The sequence below is a fragment of the Cololabis saira genome, chromosome 19 (assembly GCF_033807715.1).
Source record: "Cololabis saira isolate AMF1-May2022 chromosome 19, fColSai1.1, whole genome shotgun sequence".
Lineage (NCBI taxonomy): Eukaryota > Metazoa > Chordata > Actinopteri > Beloniformes > Belonidae > Cololabis > Cololabis saira.
This window is the reverse complement of record NC_084605.1, coordinates 11,785,703-11,803,634: the sequence shown is the minus strand read 5'-3', so window position 1 is coordinate 11,803,634 and position 17,932 is coordinate 11,785,703. Positions and strand designations below refer to the sequence as shown.

The 17,932-nt window shown below is 42.4% G+C and overlaps 1 protein-coding gene across 6 annotated transcripts in view; it reads right to left on the bottom strand.

Annotated features, from left to right (window-relative positions):
• The window catches only part of kcnc3b (potassium voltage-gated channel, Shaw-related subfamily, member 3b), a 67,911-nt gene extending 50,430 nt beyond the window's left edge, over window positions 1-17,481 (bottom strand). For all 6 annotated transcript variants that reach the window (XM_061709070.1, XM_061709073.1, XM_061709074.1 and 3 more), the window contains exons 1-2: window positions 16,936-17,481; window positions 9,409-10,114 (exon numbers count right to left, since the gene is read on the bottom strand). In XM_061709070.1, the coding sequence (XP_061565054.1) occupies window positions 9,409-10,029 (621 nt within the window). In that variant the 5' untranslated portion in view covers window positions 10,030-10,114; window positions 16,936-17,481. The remainder of the gene's footprint in view (window positions 1-9,408; window positions 10,115-16,935) is intronic.
• Between the last annotated feature and the right edge of the window lie 451 nt (window positions 17,482-17,932).

The window sequence follows — 17,932 nt, the reverse complement described above, 5'->3', positions numbered from 1 at the left end:
CATCTGTGTTTTTATGTTGCCATTAACACTGCTGTGAACCAAATTTCCCATGAGGCCCAATAAATGTCTGAATTGAACTGATAGGTAAAGGTTAGGATTAACTCATTGGTATGTTTTTGTTACATTTTAGAAATGTGAAAAAATAAAAACTGTTTAAATACATGTACTCTAAAGGTATATATAATCTTTAATGGTAACTGATATTTAGTGGTCCAAACCACAGAACAATACATACTGGTATGTCGTTTAAATATGCAAAATTAAGTATGTACTCCTTTGGTCTCTTGCTCAAACTCTCTTTCATCTTTGTCCCCGTAATCACGTCTCTTTGTCGCTGTCTATGAGCTAGTTTCATCATTGTTGATGTGCCATAGTGCTGTAAAAGGATACATACTTGTCCGCAAAAGAGAAAATAGTCCATTCAATCAAACTGAAGTTGATGTACCAATGTGAAAAAAAACCTCCTTTGTGCTGCTTTAAACATTATCCTGTTTCAATTAAAATGTATCCGTAGTTTTGTTGCTCAGTGCCCCTGGTTCACATGAAGTTCCCATGTGTGAGAGTGATCTGTGGGGTTACATGTGGATTTATGTCAAATGAAGTGATTTATTTGTGTTATTTAAGTGTAAACACTCAGTCAAATGGTTTATGGGCGGCTACTCTCACAGATTACAGGCCAGAGTGTAAAGGTGAGCATATGGACAATGAGTTATGTTCTCACCTTGTATCAAATTGAACATGTACTGCGTTTCATTGAACTAACTGTGTAGACGCCTTGAATGTAGCAATGCAATGAAAACCATTGTCTACTGTCAGTGCACACTGTTTATATATATATATGTATATATTTATATACATGTGCTTATGTGTTTGCCAGTTTGTATAATTATAGTACACAACGCACTGCTCTCTCACATGATTTGACAAGACTTGCCCCATTTAGAGAATTCAGAATCCCACTACTGTAATCAGCTCTGGCACCGTGTGAGCTCCCCACTTACAACAGTCTTCTAAATCATTTTAATTCCAGAGCATAAGAGCATAATGTCCAGGCTTTATCACAAGGTCCGGCTAATTGACCGCCTGTACAGAGCTGCAGAGTGCTGATTCAGCCATAGACCAGCATGGATAAGTGAGCTGAGACTGGGCTGAAGGAGGAAAATGGCTACACATTAAAAGAAGAAAGGTATCGGTGCTGTGATGAGGGAGCTACTTTTGCAATATATATCCACGCCGGTTCCTCAAAGCTTCCATCGGTAATGCAGTCAGATGAAAACGGCTGTGGTTTGAAATTTTTTTTTAGGGGGAAGGGGGTCCTGTCTCTGTTCATAGCCAACAATATCCACATGTCAGCAAATACAAAAACCTAACAAATTATGATTTTTTTTCTAAATCTATTCAAAAGCAAAGTGTAAAGGAAAAAAAGAAAAATCATTTGAAGTTTAAGAGAGGGTTAAGTGTCAGACGCTAGTTCTTGGCCTGGAGCAGTTGCCAGGCAACTAGTGCAGCCTCTGTACAGTCACCAGTCCTGGATAAGATAAAACTAACATACTGTGAGCCCATGCAAGATGTGGAATAACTGTTTTTACAGTACATTTTTGTACAGATACAAGGCAGATTGCACCACTGATAAAGCCTGACTGCAGTTTGGTTTGTTTTTATAATTCATAAAGGATCCACCCTTATCTGTTTCTAATCATCTTAATTCATATTAACACTCATGCTTCTTCTCATAATTATTCACCTCACTGCAATTGGTTTTCTACGTTCTGTACCAGTGGAAACGGCTATGAATGGGGAGAAAGCAACCGACCAAATTTCCCAGACACTGGAGCCATGGACATGTCACATTTACAAACGGACAGACCCCTGTTCTAATTCTTTATGCTAAGCTAAAGTAACATCATATATGTGAAAAGACTCAAGAGTTGTATGAGTTATCTCCACTAATGCTTGACAAGAAAGCATACCCCCCAAAAAAACTATTCAGTTAACAGAAATACCGGTATTAAACTTGCATCAAAATATTTAGACTTTAACAAATATCCCCCCCCCCCCAAAAAAAAAAACTAAGAATAATGACATACTGTGATTGTAAACCACCAAGATGCTCAAATGAAATGCCTTTCCATTCCCTTTGAAGTGTTTCTTGCTTAATTTACACAAATATCCTATCCCTGTCCTTGTTATGAGACATTGAGCGTCTATGCATTTAAATATCACCAACAGACAGGGCTCAAGTTACTAGGCAGCAAATAGACGAACGGTGACTTCCGAGGAAACAAACACAACATGAGAAGGCCTGCGGTACAAAACCTTGTCAGGGGAAATTGAAACAGAACATGATATGTTACTCAACTGCAGGCACAGGGAAGCCAAGTTAACTAATCTCCACACCCTTACGGCTCAAAGAACAATATTTACCATAATCTTTTCAGTTACCACTTTGGAATCTTTTTCATTTTTTCGCTGCAAAAGAGTGTTTGGTGTCTTGTAGGTACTATGAACTGAATGATGATACCAACACCAGATCTCATCTTCTCACTAGTAATGGAGGATCAGATTTGGCGCCAGAAAATGAAATTAAGGCCTTTTTTTTCTTTCATTGCTATTTTCAGAAGCAGCCCAAAGGGAGAAGAACAAGAATGAAAGTAGGAAATAGGCCTTTCAGTTTGAATAAAAATGTTCCTGAAAGTAAAATTTCAATTTAGTTTTCGCTTTGGCTTCAGAACAGATCACTGGTGAATTTGTCTGTAGAGTAAAAAGAGTTATTTATTGCTGTCTTTTGAAATGAGACCAATTTGCCTGCAATCTTGAGAAAGAAAAAAAACAAGCACAGTGAAGGATTTATGTAATTTTTGGGGGTTCCCGCTGTCATATCCACCAATATCCAATTCAAATCCAACTGGAGTTGGAAGGTATAATGGAAGTGTGGCTGTAGGGCCAGTAAACACTGGCACAAAATAAATGAAAAGATTTGACAAAAATCGAGAAATTGAGAATTAAAACCACATCAGGCCAACAAAAGACTATTCTGATATCCCAGCCTTACTTTGAGTGCTGTACAGTTACAAGACTATAATATTCTAAATTTGAACTTGCCAACTATAAACTTTTATTCTGTCAATAGATTAGTTTATTGAAAATGAATTACCAACCTTTTAAATCATCTCACTTCTAGAAGCATTAGAGTGGTGTTTTGTCTTTATACACCAAGAACTAAACTTTATGGTAATAAAGAATAATAAAGAAAAAATACACTGTATGCCATAGGAATGGGCGATATTTTACCGTTCACGATAAACCGCCAAAAAATTCCCCGCAGTAAGAATTTGTCATCTCGCGGTAAAAACGATAAATTCCCGTTGATGACGTTTTTGTGTAAAGCCGGATTTATGGATGGAAGGAAGGAAGGAAGGAAGGAAGGAAGGAAGGAAGGAAGGAAGGAAGGAAGGAAGGAAGGAAGGAAGGAAGGAAGGGAGGGAGGGAGGGAGGGAGGGAGGGAGGGAGGGAGGAAGGAAGGAAGGAAGGAAGGAAGGAAGGAAGGAAGGAAGGAAGGAAGGAAGGAAGGAAGGAAGGAAGGAAGGAAGGAAGGAAGGAAGGAAGGAAGGAGGGAGGGGAGGAAAGGAGGAAGGAAGGAAGGAAGGAAGGAAGGAAGGAAGGAAGGAAGGAAGGAAGGAAGGAAGGAAGGAAGGAAGGAAGGAAGGAAGGAATTAAGGAAGGAAGGAAGGAAGGAAGGAAGGAAGGAAGGAAGGAAGGAAGGAAGGAAGGAAGGAAGGAGGGAAGGGAGGAAGGAAGGAAGGAAGGAAGGAAGGAAGGAAGGAAGGAAGGAAGGAAGGAAGGAAGGAAGGAAGGAAGGAAGGAAGGAAGGAAGGAAGGAAGGAAGGAAGGAAGGAAGGAGGGAAGGAGGGAAGGGAGGAAGGAAGGAAGGAAGGAAGGAAGGAAGGAAGGAAGGAAGGAAGGAAGGAAGGAAGGAAGGAAGGAAGGAAGGAAGGAAGGAGGAAGGAGGGAGGAAGGAAGGAAGGAAGAAAGAAAGAAATTAGCCTGAAAGAAAGAAAGAAAGAAAGAAAGAAAGAAAGAAAGAAAGAAAGAAAGAAAGAAAGAAAGAAAGAAAGAAAGAAAGAAAGAAAGAAAGAAAGAAAGAAAGAAAGAAAGAAAGAAAGAAAGAAAGAAAGAAAGAAAGAAAGAAAGAAAGAAAGAAATAAATAAATAAAGAAATACGTTTTGCAGTACAGGTGTACTAATTTAATTGGTTTTTATGAATTCAATTTAATTGGTGTAGTTTAGTTAGTTTAGGTTTTTTTATCGTAATTTTTATCGTTATCGGGATAAATGCCAGAAATGATCGTGATACAATTTTTAGTCCATACCGCCCATCCCTAGTATGCCAGTACAGATCAAAACAATGTTTGTCTCCTTTCTGTCCAGTGCTGCAATTTTCTACCCAGAGACGACCTACGCTGGGGCCGTCTGGCATACTGGCAGGTTGCATTTGTGTTTATGACGGCATTGTGCGCTCCGGTGCTAAACACAGTGGAAAAGAAAAGCAAACAATTGAACCGCGAGATGTGACCTTCAGGGACAGGTGGTTCTGGAAACAGCATCGTTCCCCAGAAACGAATTGGATGCGGGCACACAGAGTCCGATTTTGGAAGGGGCAAAGGGGCATCTTGTGCATGCTGAGCTACAAATGGTGCTCAGGAGACTGCTGACAAAGACAACTGCGTCCTTCTGGCGCGAAACTGGAAGAACCCAAAACAGATCTAAACCTGTGGGACAGAGGGACGGCAGCAGGAGGGACAGCCATCGTTTGAATTTAGCAGGTTTGCAGAGGATCTTTTTAGACTGAACATGGTGTGTGGAAAACCTATGCATCTCGTGTTTTGATGGATTCAGCTTAACTCCTTCAATCCAGATTTCTATTTTTACTCTAAAACTGAAACATAAGAGTCGTATATTATATCCATCTATCTTTGTTTCCGATCATTTATGCAACCTGCTGAATGACAAGTACTTGTATCAAATTAGACTGCCTCGGGGTCAATGACAAAACACCTACATGACATTAAGCGCAGATAATCAATGTAAGTGAATCTTTAGTTCAGTCACTGTCATTCAAGTGGATCTGATTTTAAAACTGTTGGAAAAAGGGCTTGAAAAGGGGCTTGTTTAAAGGGATAAACAAGCCAAGATCAAGATCTGCACATCATCTTTGCTCTACTGCAAGATCTATGTCAGCCAGGCTTGGATCGATGAGGAAATCAGATGCAAATCGTATTGTATAACACCTCATCAAACAGAAACAAACACAGCCATAAATTTTGCCAATGAGTTAACAGTTGTGTCCGACAATGCCGAATGAGCCCAATAACCTGTAAGCCCCCTCGTACTGTATGTTAAGAGGCGTTGAAGGTCGAAGAGATGGCTTTAAAAGCAGACGGAAAGAGAGAATAGTCAATAAAATATCAATCAATGGGCAGGCAGGAGGACGGGGGTAAGAAGATTGGATGGCTCATGTCTTCATCGAAGATGCTAAGACAAAAGTCCCCACCCCCACCATGCAACGTCTTGCTGTCAGTAGTTGTCACCTCGTCCCCATTCGTCTCAATAGCTCTCTTCCTCTTTTCTGACTTCCTTTTCCCCAAAAATCCATATTCCTCTTAGGCTCATCTTCAGTCCCTTTTCCCTCCATTCCTCTCTCCTTCTCCATTTCCCTCTCGCTCCGGCCCCCTCTACCCCTTTTCTCTTCCTCTAGCGCTCCCCCTCCTCTCTCCCGTGTCTACTGCAGCAGAAAAGCCAGCACAGACACCAGCATGTGTCTTTGTACATGTGTGCGCTACTACGGTAAAATGCACGAGCGCGTCTCGCACGATCATGAGCGGTGAAGGTGATAATAAAAAAAAAGAAGCCCCCACTGCATGTCGAACACTGACCAAATTATTGACTATTGGTGCGTTATATCGCAAACAAACCCCCTTTAAATCATTTCAGCAGCCCACCCCCTCGCCTCCCTTTATGTCCTCTCATCTGCCTCTTCCTCTTTCATCTGCCTCAATGTATTTCCATTTTAGCATCTCGTTTTTTTTCCTCAATCGCCCTGTCTTTTTCGCTTCACATCTAATTTGCATTGCTCAGAACCTGATTGAAAAAAACAAAAAAACAAAGGTTCTGCCTCATTGCATGGGATACTTTTAGAGCAATGGTGGGGAAAAGTGATCTGGGTCACATCGCTGTTTGACGTATCGTACTGGCATAGTAGACATACACACTAAAATGGGGCTGCATTCACCCACAAATCGAGCCAGTGCTGTGCAGCGTCTGAAATGAATTCCACCTACCTGCTCTGCACTCCCCATAACCCCAATATAGTATCACAAACCCCACTTTTTCCAGTTACCACAAGCAGTGCAGGTTGGGTTTTATATAATTCAAGAGGGGATCTGGTGTATTAACCATACTTTGCATAATACAGATTATTCTGTCAGTCATGCAGCAGGTTAGCCTTGGCTGAAGGTGCAGCCATATTGAAAATACAGTTGGAACCAAGGATGATCTGAATAGCTAAACAATTAAATGATCTCTATCCTATATGCAGTGTTAGAACAACCATCTTCAAACAAATGAATCATGTTTTGCTGCACAAAGGACGGTTCAAGGGGGCTCAAGTAGTGAGCAATCCAACTGGGATGGGAGTGACTGTTACAGAAGCACTTTATATGTGATCCCAAGTCCATACAGGGAGATTGGGTGTCTTAACCTAGACTATGTGTCCGTAACAGCTCAACACTTTCCTCCACCCCTAAGGAACTGAATCCAGGTATGTAGATAGCCTAATGAAGTATGGACGTATGTCCGTGTTTAAGAACAGATTCTAGGAGCCTTTGTGCACAGTTATTATTATTTATATGTATTTGCTGACTATGCAGTGGTACAACATTTGGTTTTATATCCATAATTCACTTATTTTCACCATGATGGCACCATGCCTGGCCACTGCAGGCATTTTTTTGGTTGTCTCAATTTGCATAGCACAGTATTCATGAAGCATCACACACTCTTGAGAGCAAAGATGCTATCTAGGAAGGGGATCGTCAAACTAACAGGATTAAAAAGTAACAAATAACAACAACAATACAAATCAAAGTAACTATGATCAACCAACTGGATTAGTCTGTAATTGCAAGGTCTGGGGGGTAAAAAGAAACACAAGGCCAGCACAGATCAAAAACATAGTCAGGGGTACTTGTTACACCTTCACCTGTATGATCAAATGCCACTAAGATGCTTTTTTGAGGTAAATACTGAAGTGATTGTATGAAGGTTATCCTAACACAGTAGTAAGTTATGCAAAACAGGTAAGCAGCATTCAGCTGGGAAAGGAGAACGGGACAAAAAAAAGGAGACTGAATGGCAAATGTGGAGAAAGTGGAGCATGCATTTCTATAAAGACAACTCCAAGAAGCTTCTTCTATGTGCTGGAGTACAGCAGGCTGCAGCGATGTCCAATGAGGGCGTTGGATACAGCGACACAGGAGACAGGTGGGAATGCAACCATGGGAATGATGGTGGCAATAAAAAAACATCATATATATGACACAGAGGTGATCTGTTGGTTGATGGATAACATAGACTAGTTGTTAGCGACCAATCTGGCTGGCATACCATTTTCCATTTTTCCAAAGCTATCAGCATCAATTATTCATTATAAGTTAGTCAATTTAGGCTACCGCCATTTAATACAAGCATTACTGTCAGAGATTAGCCCACATACCAGCAGTCAGTGATCTGCACTCAGTACTCGAGTTGTAAAAAACAATCAGGGGGGGTGGTGGATTTTATCATATGGGGACAGATAATTTGTGCTGATTACAAATAATATAATATATTCAAAATAATAGCACTGACCAAAACACCTGCAGAAATACTGCAGGAATGACATAGCAGCAGTTAAATGCAGCCTTCTGTAAGCTTTAAATATCCACTGGGCTTACATCAAATACATCAAAACACAACAATAAAAACGTTTTCTGAACTTATCAATATGCCTAAAATGCCTAAAATGTCTCATTTTAGTAGAAAAGAATCTCGTTACACTTAAAACAAGACTCATCACTGGAAAAATAAACAATTTTCACCTGTTTCAAGTAGATTTACACTTGAAATTTTAACAGATTTTGGCAGATTTTCCTACTTATTTCAAGTGAAAATTTACCTTAAACAGGTGAAAATTGTCACATTTTTCTAGTGTTATTTTTCTGGTGATGACTCTAAATGTTGACATAGCAGTAAAACCACATTCATTGATGAAATGACATAAGGGATGGAAAGGGGGGATGGCAGTTTTACAGGGGGGATGATTTGGACTGTTTTTATTTCAGGGGGGATGCCATGATCCCCCCTCATCCCCCCTCAACTTGAGTACTGTCTGCACTTATTAATGAACATCAGTCCACAAGTTAATGTATAAATGAACATAAATGAAGATTATTATACAAACAAAAGTGTTTTTTTTTAACTTGTCATGATGATTCAAGCAGCGGTGTGTGTGGCATCATGAGGCTGAGAAATGCAACAGTGTAGAAACAAGTTGATCCCTCCAAGGAGCAGTACTCGAGTTGAGGGGGGATGAGGGGGGGATGGCATCCCCCCTGAAATAAAAACGGTCCAAATCATCCCCCCAGTAAAACTGCCATCCCCCCTTTCCATCCCTTATGTCATTTCATCAATGAATGTGGTTTTACTGCTATTTCAACATTTAGAGTCATCACCAGAAAAATAACACCAGAAAAATAACTTATTTGACTATTTTCACCTGTTTCAAGTAAATTTTCACTTGAAATAAGTAGAAAAATCTGCCAGTGGGACAAGATTTATCTTCTTATTACAAGTAAAAAAAATCTTGTTCCACTGGCAGATTTTTCTACTTATTTCAAGTGAATATCTACTTTGAAACAGGTGAAAACATTTTTGTTTTTTCCAGCGATGAGTCTTGTTTTAAGTGTAATGAGATTTTTTTTTACTAAAATGAGACATTTTAACTAGAAATAAGGCAAATATTCTTGTTAAGATTTTGAGTTTTTGCAGTGATCCATTTTACTTATCCTGTGAAGGACAGAGTCATATTGATAAGTTCAGAAAACTGTTTTTTATTGTTGTGTTTTGATGTATTTGATGTAAGCCCAGTGGATATTTAAAGCTTACAGAAGGCTGCATTTAACTGCTGCTATGTCATTCCTGCAGTATTTCTGCAGGTGTTTTGGTCACTGCTATTATTTGTAATATATTATATTATTTGTAATCAGCACAAATTATCTGTCCCCATATGATAAAATCCACCATCCCCCCTGATTTATTTTTTTTTACAACTCGAATACTGCCAAAGGAGGGGTTCATCATGCGCAAACTCACCCGGGCATACTTGGAGGAGTACGGGTCTTCAAACAGCGCCCATATTCTGGGCTGCCAGATTTTCCAAAAGCCCGCTCTCCTGGCGTCCTCCTGCATGCAAAGTCTTTTCAAGTCCCCGTCCGCGCCGCCCAGAGCCGGGTCGTCGTCCGGCGCGTCCGGCTCCGGGTTCTCGAAGCTGTCCAGCGCCTCCTCCGCGTCCCGGTGCTGCCGGTAGTTCATCCAGCAGCACGCCTCCACGTCCGTCTCGTCGATGCCCCAGAACGCCAGCTCCTCCTCGAACAGCGGCCCGCACACGTCGTTGGGACAGTGCAACTTGCCGGTGCGGTAGTAGTTGAGGATGAAGGAGAACACGGACGGGTGTCGGTCGAAGAAGAACTCGTCTAATTTGGGGTCGTAGTCGAAGTTGCTGAACGCGTCCGGCTCGGTGAGCCAGGACAAGCGGGTGCCGGGCAGCGTTTTCAGGGTGCTCCGGTAGGTCTCATGCCGCACCCCCCCGCAGTTTATCACGATTTTCTCGCTTTCCGACGGACAAGTCATGTCTGCGCTGTAACATGCTTTGTTGGACGACTTGTTCCCACCCTTGCGCCCTTTGAAAGAGGATACACACACCGAACTGAGCATAGGAGGACCGGGGGTGGGGGGGGGGGGGAGAGGATGAGAGAAACCGAGGGGAGGAGGAGGAGGAGGGAGGAGGAGTCTGAGGAGTCTGCGGGGAGACAAAAAAAGGGCAGAAAATTTAGCAAAAGGGAGAAATAAATGTGTCTTTATCAACATTGCAATATAAATTAAAGAGTCACACGCCAGTTCCAGCTGAGATGCAATTAGTGACTTATTAATCAGAGGATGGAAGGGCACAAAACGACCTTGTGGGGGGTGCAGAGAGGGATAAGGGAGGGCTGGGATGAAAGTGATGGGTACCAAAGTAGTTTTCAACTCCTGGAGCAAAAAACATGTCAGTGCAATGTAGACAAACAGGCGGCTTTGACCACGTTCATGAGTCAGCGTCCACAGGCTGACTGTTGACACCACAGCAATGACAAGATGTGAAAGGATGTGATTGGGGTCCCACAGCCACCGCCGCCCCCGCCCCTCCCCAAGCTGGTTCTCCAACTGTCATGGCAAGCTCTCATTCAACAGTCTCCCCTATCAATATCACCCTCCATTCACCTTTAAAAAAAAACCTGCTTTCCTTCTTGCCTTGGCACCTACGATTAGTGGGAACGAGTATGATAAGGTGTGGAAAATAGAGGAAAACTGGGGATCCATTTCCTTTTTGCCTCCTTTGAGAGTAACTGTCTGACGTGGTGGTGCAGAGCAGTGTATGTCTGTGTGTCTGAGAGTGTGAATTGCCTCCTGAGAGTGCGGTGTCCGTACTAATGTTAGATCTCCTCAATCAGCCTATGTGTGTGCTACACACACTGCTGCAGCCCCCTCCGACCGCACCGAGATCCATGCGATGCACAATTATGTCAGTGCTCTCTCCGCCACTTTTCCCATGCACTGTGTGTGTGTTAATGAAGGCTTAAAGAGGAAGAGAGAAAGGTGAGAAGTGTGTGTGTGTGTGTGTGTGTGTGTGTGTGTGTGTGTGTGTGTGTGTGTGTGTGTGTGTGTGTGTGTGTGTGTGTGTGTGTGTGTGTGTGTGTGTGTGTGTTTGATGGGAGGGTCGAACAGGAGAGAATATTTGATGAGGGTTCAGATATGGGCCTTAAGACGGGGGAGAAAAAAGGGAGAAAAAGGGGCAGGTTAGGGCAGAAAATGAACACTGCACCATCACTACGGTGCATTTACATTGAGCAGCTTCTATAATGTTGTCTCTTGTCTATAATAGAAGGAAGGGGAGGTGGAAGAGCATCAAAAACGCAGAGTGCACTATAAAAGTGAATGAATTTTGCTGCAGTAAAAAGCCAGAGTTATTTGCTCTCCGTTCTCTCAGCGAGGTTCCGATTGTTCGCCTGTGGGCTACGTTGTCATCCGGAGGGGCTCGCGATGCTTCAGAAAGGACAGCAAGAAAGAGTCCATACACTCACCGTATTTATGTTGTTAACCTTTTTCTCTATTCAAAGAAATGCACCACTCTTCTATCCTCCTCCCCCTCCTCTCCTGTGAGCTCTTGCTGCCCCCTCTACCTCCCTCCCTCACTCCCTCCCACTACTTCTCCTTTCTCTTCCTCTCTCGCTCTCATATTCCGCATAAAGGAGTCACATTTCAGTGAAGAAGGGGAATCAACGCTTCACCTCTTCTTTCTCTCTTAACAGTCCTATTCTTCTCCAGTGTTTCCCTCCATCTTTCTCATCGCATCTGCTTCCTCCGTCCCCATTTTTCCCTGCCCTCAGTGCATCTCACTCTAATTCACTCTTTTCCATTCCACTTCTGTTTCACCCTTCTTCTCCCTCACTCATCCCTTTCTCTTAAAAGTAAGCTGCCTTTACTTCGGGTCAACTCTTTAATTTATTTTCCTTCACATCATCTAAAATATTGAAGTCTTTTTACTTTGTTGTTTTGATCATTTCACTTGTACTTTTTATCTGAAGAAACAACTTTTTGTTCTGGGAAGTTTGCTGTGTATGTTACTTTTCATTTTGCAGATTTTTGGTCTAAAATTCATCATTCTTTCCTTTTTTTAAATCCTGGCTGAAAAAAGATTTGGCAACACACAGGTAAGATCTGCTAAAACCAAGAGTGCATGGGTTAGTAATCGAAGCAAAAACTGTGTATAGGAGCCTAAAATTACAATTGATACATTTTAAGTGAACAAATAAGAAGAGTGGAGAAACTTAACTGTGAAATTCTGACTTTTTTTCTTCAGCTATACAAAGTTTTCACAGCATTTTGGTGCAGGAGAATCTGTTTGCTTGACAGAAAAAAAAACTGTACTGGAAGTTTGAGAGTTGTGCAGCATCTTCATGAAAAAGTGCTATATTTATTCAGAAACGTCAAACTTTAAAACTAAATAAATCATTTGCAAAAGATATGTACAAATATACAGGATACTGTGGTGCAAAGATACATTTAAAAGAATGTTATAAATAAAAAAAAAGGGTTAATCTACAGTCAACTTTGTCCTGTGCTGCTTTCCAGCAGGGAGTGCATGTGCTGTGGATGGATCACATTTCAGGACCATAGACAGCGCTCTTGCAGGACAAGCTCCCTCTTTAGGAAAAGAAACTTTTAAGAAAGTGCTCACATTAACTAAATTTTGTCAGTGATTTGTCCTTAAAAAAAGTTTTTTTGACATTTTTTTTTATTTTATTTTGTATCCTTGCACTCTGACTTGAACGTCATCGTCTTGCATGATGAGTTTATTGATTTTAAAATCAGAACTGGAGTGTAATTAATGGAGAGTGCAGCTCTGTTTTCTTCACCTTTAATTAGAATTATCTAAACTATTAGCTGTTGAGATGAGATTGATTGTGTCATTGCTGCATGAAAATACTTTCTTGCCGCATTTCAAGCACCTGAACTACTTACAGCAGCCAAAAAAACAAAACAAAAAAAATGGACTGAGGCTACAGAAGGTTGAGCTTCTGTAAAATGGAGGAAGGAAACTGAGAACCAGAGAAGATTTTACAGAGGTGACTGTGAAGACAAACAAGAATGCAATTAGGGAAAAGGACAGGAACAGAGTTAGAAACAAAGAAGAGGAAGGTGCATGGGGGAGAGGAGGAACAATCCCGCCTCTAGCAACACCGCTTCTTCCCTCCTGCAGCATTTCCTGCCTTGGCCACCATGTCCTGCGCCAACCCTGATACTACTGCCTCACCACTGCACACATTCACCGGGGAAAGAAAGGAGAGAAGGTTGGATGAAGTGAAGGGGGGGGGGGGGGCATGTACCCATATGCTCACCTGGGTACAAAGAACCGGCTGCAAAGCCTAAATTATCTTAAAACAAACGGGGAAAAAAATCTTAAAAAGCAGGTGATCACATGCAGTGGACTGATGGATACAGAAAATGGGGCTAGGGGAAGAAAAGAGCTTGCACACAGCCCATGCACCACACTGACGCTAATATATATTAGCAGAAACACTGCAGCAAAAGGAGGGAGGGAGCACAAGATTATGGGATGCACTAACTGTGAGGTACCGGCAGCAGTAACCGGGGGGGGGAGGGGAGGAAAGCGCACACAAGAGAAGGAAAAGGAGGAATTTGGAGGAGCGCTGAGTATGCGGAACAGAAGCAGCATTTGGCAGGAAAAGCAAAAACCTTTACCAATCACAGAGGGAGAGATAGAGACATGAGAAGAGGGGGGTGAGGGAAGAGTAGGAAATGAAAGGAAGTGGAAGAGAGAGACAGAAAAAGGCCTTGCTGTGGCTCAGGACAGCACCTGAATGGATGTGAAGGCAGAGAGGGCTTGATTAGAAAAATGTCCTCCAATAAGAGGTATGGACACAGCAAAGTGTGTTAGAAAGAGACAAGAGAACAAGTGCAGGGAGATAAAACAGATCCACGTGAGCTGAATATTAAATGTACTGCTGGGAGAAAAGATGGGCTTTGCAGGCAATAGTGCAATGTGTGTTTGTGCACATATTACATATGTGCTTCTGGTGCACAGACATTTCTTTTCTTCTCCCACCCGCTAACTCATCAAAGGATGTAACCACAAGGCTTCACGCTGTTTCCATCCATACGCTCCCCCCTCCCTCCTTTGCTCACTCCTCTAGTCCCTCGTCGGTACCCCACCTCCTCTCCTCTCCATCACACTCCCCAGTGTTGAGGAGACCCCAGCAGGAGAAAGCAGAGCACTGCAGCACGGTGAAAGCACTGTGGTCACCTCCCCTTTTAGTGCAGTGTCACACCTCAACGTAGCTCACTCCCCCTCCCCTCCGCTCTCTCTGCACCTCATGGTGTTAGGCTGTTTTGCCAGGAGAGGAGAAACCACTTAAGTGTGTGTACATAGGGGTATTGGGATTATAGATCATGAAGGCGGTGAATGAGATTGAAAATGACTGGAACTACATGAATGGATCGAGATAAAAACATAAAACGATCGCATATGCAAATAAAAAACAAAGACCCAGCTAATGGAGACAGATGAGATGGGAAAAATAAATCTTTTCTAATCTAAAAAAAAAACAACCAACAACTCACCAGTGACTAAATCCCACAACATGGTTTAAAAAGCCAATCAATTAAGGAAGGGATGAGGAAATGGCTAATCTACCAAAGGCAGCTCCTCTACTTAGCAACACCAGCGTGCAGCTCTTCAGGGTCTGACCAATCCACACACACTGCAGCCACAACTCGCCCAAAGTGGTCTTGTTCCTTCTGCATATTGCTTTTGTCATCCCTGAGGCAACTGTCATCCCTGCAACTGCTGCTCTCTTGTCATGATCCCCACAGCATTTTCTTTCCTAAGATGGGGAGGGGATCCCACACTCCTAGTTTTCTCATTTTTAGCTCACGAGGTTTTATTTATACATAAAGCCATTTTCAGGCATAGACCAGCAGCACCGACGCCTGTGTGAAGCTGTGAGGGCTCAGCCAGTGCCAATGACCGGCATCTTTTTCGATAGCCGAGTTTTTTTTAACAGATATGAAACATACATGAGAAATCACTGCAACACAAGTAAGGAGTGCTACAGCTCCCTTGAAGAGGTCACAGTATTAAAAACACCACAGCATGCAGGGAAAAAGGGGTCAGTATAGTGTGTCATGATGGAAAAGAAATCTGTTTTTGGATGTGGAAAAATCTGAGCTAAATCTTTAGGAATACAAGCTTCAAAATTGGGTTCTTGAGGAACATGGACTTAGAGTAGTTAGCGTTAAACCCCAAACCTCCAGAGTATATCCTAGTCATTTACACCTCTGCTGCTTATTAATGAAACTGCTCTTCTTGCCTGATTAGCGCCGTTGTGATCCAGAAGTGCAGTGAAGCGGTACATGGGGCCAGACATAGAAATGGCAAGAGGGAACAAGTATTATTAAACTAATTCCTGACCTGTGACCTGGCCAACAATGAGATCCCAAGGAGGGGGACTCAGATTAGTTGCTAAACGGCTGTGAAAGCGTGAACGAAACTGAAAGAAGCAGAGGATTTTGACGAGAGCCTCAAGGTCAAGGATGAGAGGGGATAAAAAAAAGGCTGAATTAGCCCAATCTTGTAGTAAGTTAGGATGGAGGGGGAAGTTTTAGGACTGAAATACGGAAATAGGAGAGAACCATCACAGCCACAGGGGTAAGAGCAGTCATAAACACAGGACACCACAGATGCATAATTCAATCACAGCCTCAGAATAGATTTATCCCTCCCATTGCTTAAACAGTGGCGCCCTCCTTTTCAGAGCCCCATCAAAACTCTACTACTCTACCAATCACAGAGAGCACGCCACCGTCGTGTACCGTCTCGCTTTTCTTTTTTCGCGAAAATCGAAGGGGGTGTTTTCTGGGTTACCCTCTATCTAAAAATAGCACCAGCTGTAGATTTATACGGCGGGCTGTAGAGAGGGGTGGTGGGGAATTGCAAATGGAGGATCAAGAGTCAGATACATTACAAGAAGAGGACAAAATTGAGGGGGACCCACATTCTGGAAGCTGAAGGCAAAAGAAGTATTGTCAAATCAGTGACAAACGCTTTAGTGTTTGGCTGAGGCACTGGGCACTGTACAGAGGTTGTGCGTGAGAAAAAGGCCACGTCAAGGCATTCAACCCCGCCACAACCATCTTATGGCTTTCACAGACTTCCTGGATGAGATCTCAGAAACACAATGTCCTTTTTGTGGTTCCACTTCAGCCCTACACACCCCCCAACCACCGAATCTCTTTCTCACTCTCACTCCTCTCTTTTTTTGTCTTTGTGCTGTTTGTGTGCCAGCCCCCTTCCTCACCCTCCTATATTAAACCTCTATTTCAGGCCCTGACACCTGCCCAACACTGCCAGGATGCCAGAGCATGCATAAACACGTGCCCACACACACACACATACACACACACACACACCAAAGGTGCATGCAAGAAAAGCAAAAGAGATGAAAAAAAAGAGGGAGACAAAATCACAGACGAACACACACTGAAAGTCATGCAGACAGGCACGAAATGATGCAGAGAAATGCACACACACATTCCTCTTAGAGGTATGAAACTGCTCTGATCTAGTGGTGAAGATGGGGGAACACCCACAAATTGTGCAATGACGGATGTTAAGGGCTTAAAGGATGAAATTTGGATGTCATTGAGTAGTACAATCAGTAAAAAGGGCAATCAAAAACACATCTCTCTTTGTGTTACACTAGATAATAATAATCTTTCTTTTTTTTTTTCAATCAATGTTTATGAGTCCAATTTCAAACAGCCTTCACATGTTCGCTTTGTCCAGATATTGGTCAAAATACCGATTGCAGAAATGTGTGCAGCCATTGTGGACAAAAATGATACTTGTTGAATGCAGCCTAGTCGCTGTAATTTATTTATTTTTCTTTTTTAGTCATTTTTTCCCCTCCCTGGCCAGTAAAATCCTCTTTTATCAGGCGAGTAAACGCAGAATAAAGCCACCAAAATACAGACATAAACACAGACACGGTTAATACTCACTTGCTTTAGGTTCAGGTTCGTTTCGGGTGCGTGCAGAAACACGCACATCAAGCTTAAAGATCAATCAGAATGTAGTTTTCTTTGTTAGATCGCTCTTTCCTATGATTTCAGAGAGTATATCCAGATTCTCGCAGGCATTCGGTTGATCTTTCCCCCCCAGATTATAATAAATCAAAATAGGATAGCGCGCGTCTGTTGCTGGAAATCACGTTTTTTTTTTATACCGTTATTGCCGAATGTTACTTAGAGCTTATGGTCATGCTGATGATGGCAGGGGATGAATCTTTCAGATGAAATGAAGCAGAAGTCCCCCTCAAAACTTGCCTTTTTCTATTTTCCTCGATTTCAGAGCCCCTCTCTCTCCCTTCTCTGTGTTATTGCTAAAAAGAATTGCCAGCCTTTGTTACAGTGTCTCTACGCTTCCAGGCGCAGGGTGTAGCTACTATTCAGCTCTTCCTCTGTCTCCCCCTTCTCCAAATGTATGAGTGGAGAAGATGCAGCCTGTAGACACCTATCCCTCTGCCTTTCCCTCTCTGAGCATCTCTCTGTTCCTTTTGAGGAGCGTCACCTTCTGCTCTATTTTTTTCCTCAGACGATACATGTGGGCGGATTAGAGAAGAAGACAGAAAGGGGTGGGAGGACCCCGGTGAATACAGAGGCTAATTTATCATATGGGTTGCTGAACTTCATAAATACATATGCAGGGAAAAAAATAAAAATACAAACACACTCTGAAGAATGTGTTGATTCATTGCCATCTGTTTGATTGGCTGTTTATTTTTTTTCTCTGGCTTTTCTCTCTTTGCCACTTCAGGCTGGAGCTGCTCCTGCTCACTCTGCTGGATGGGATGGACGCACAAACACCATTTTGTCTACAGGTTCCCTGCTTTGACTGTGGCTTGGCTGACATCAGCAGTCATGTGGTATCCGAGGAGCAGGTGGATAGCACAGTCTGTCTGAGTACTATATTGTGCTTACATGTAATGACAAGGGTAAT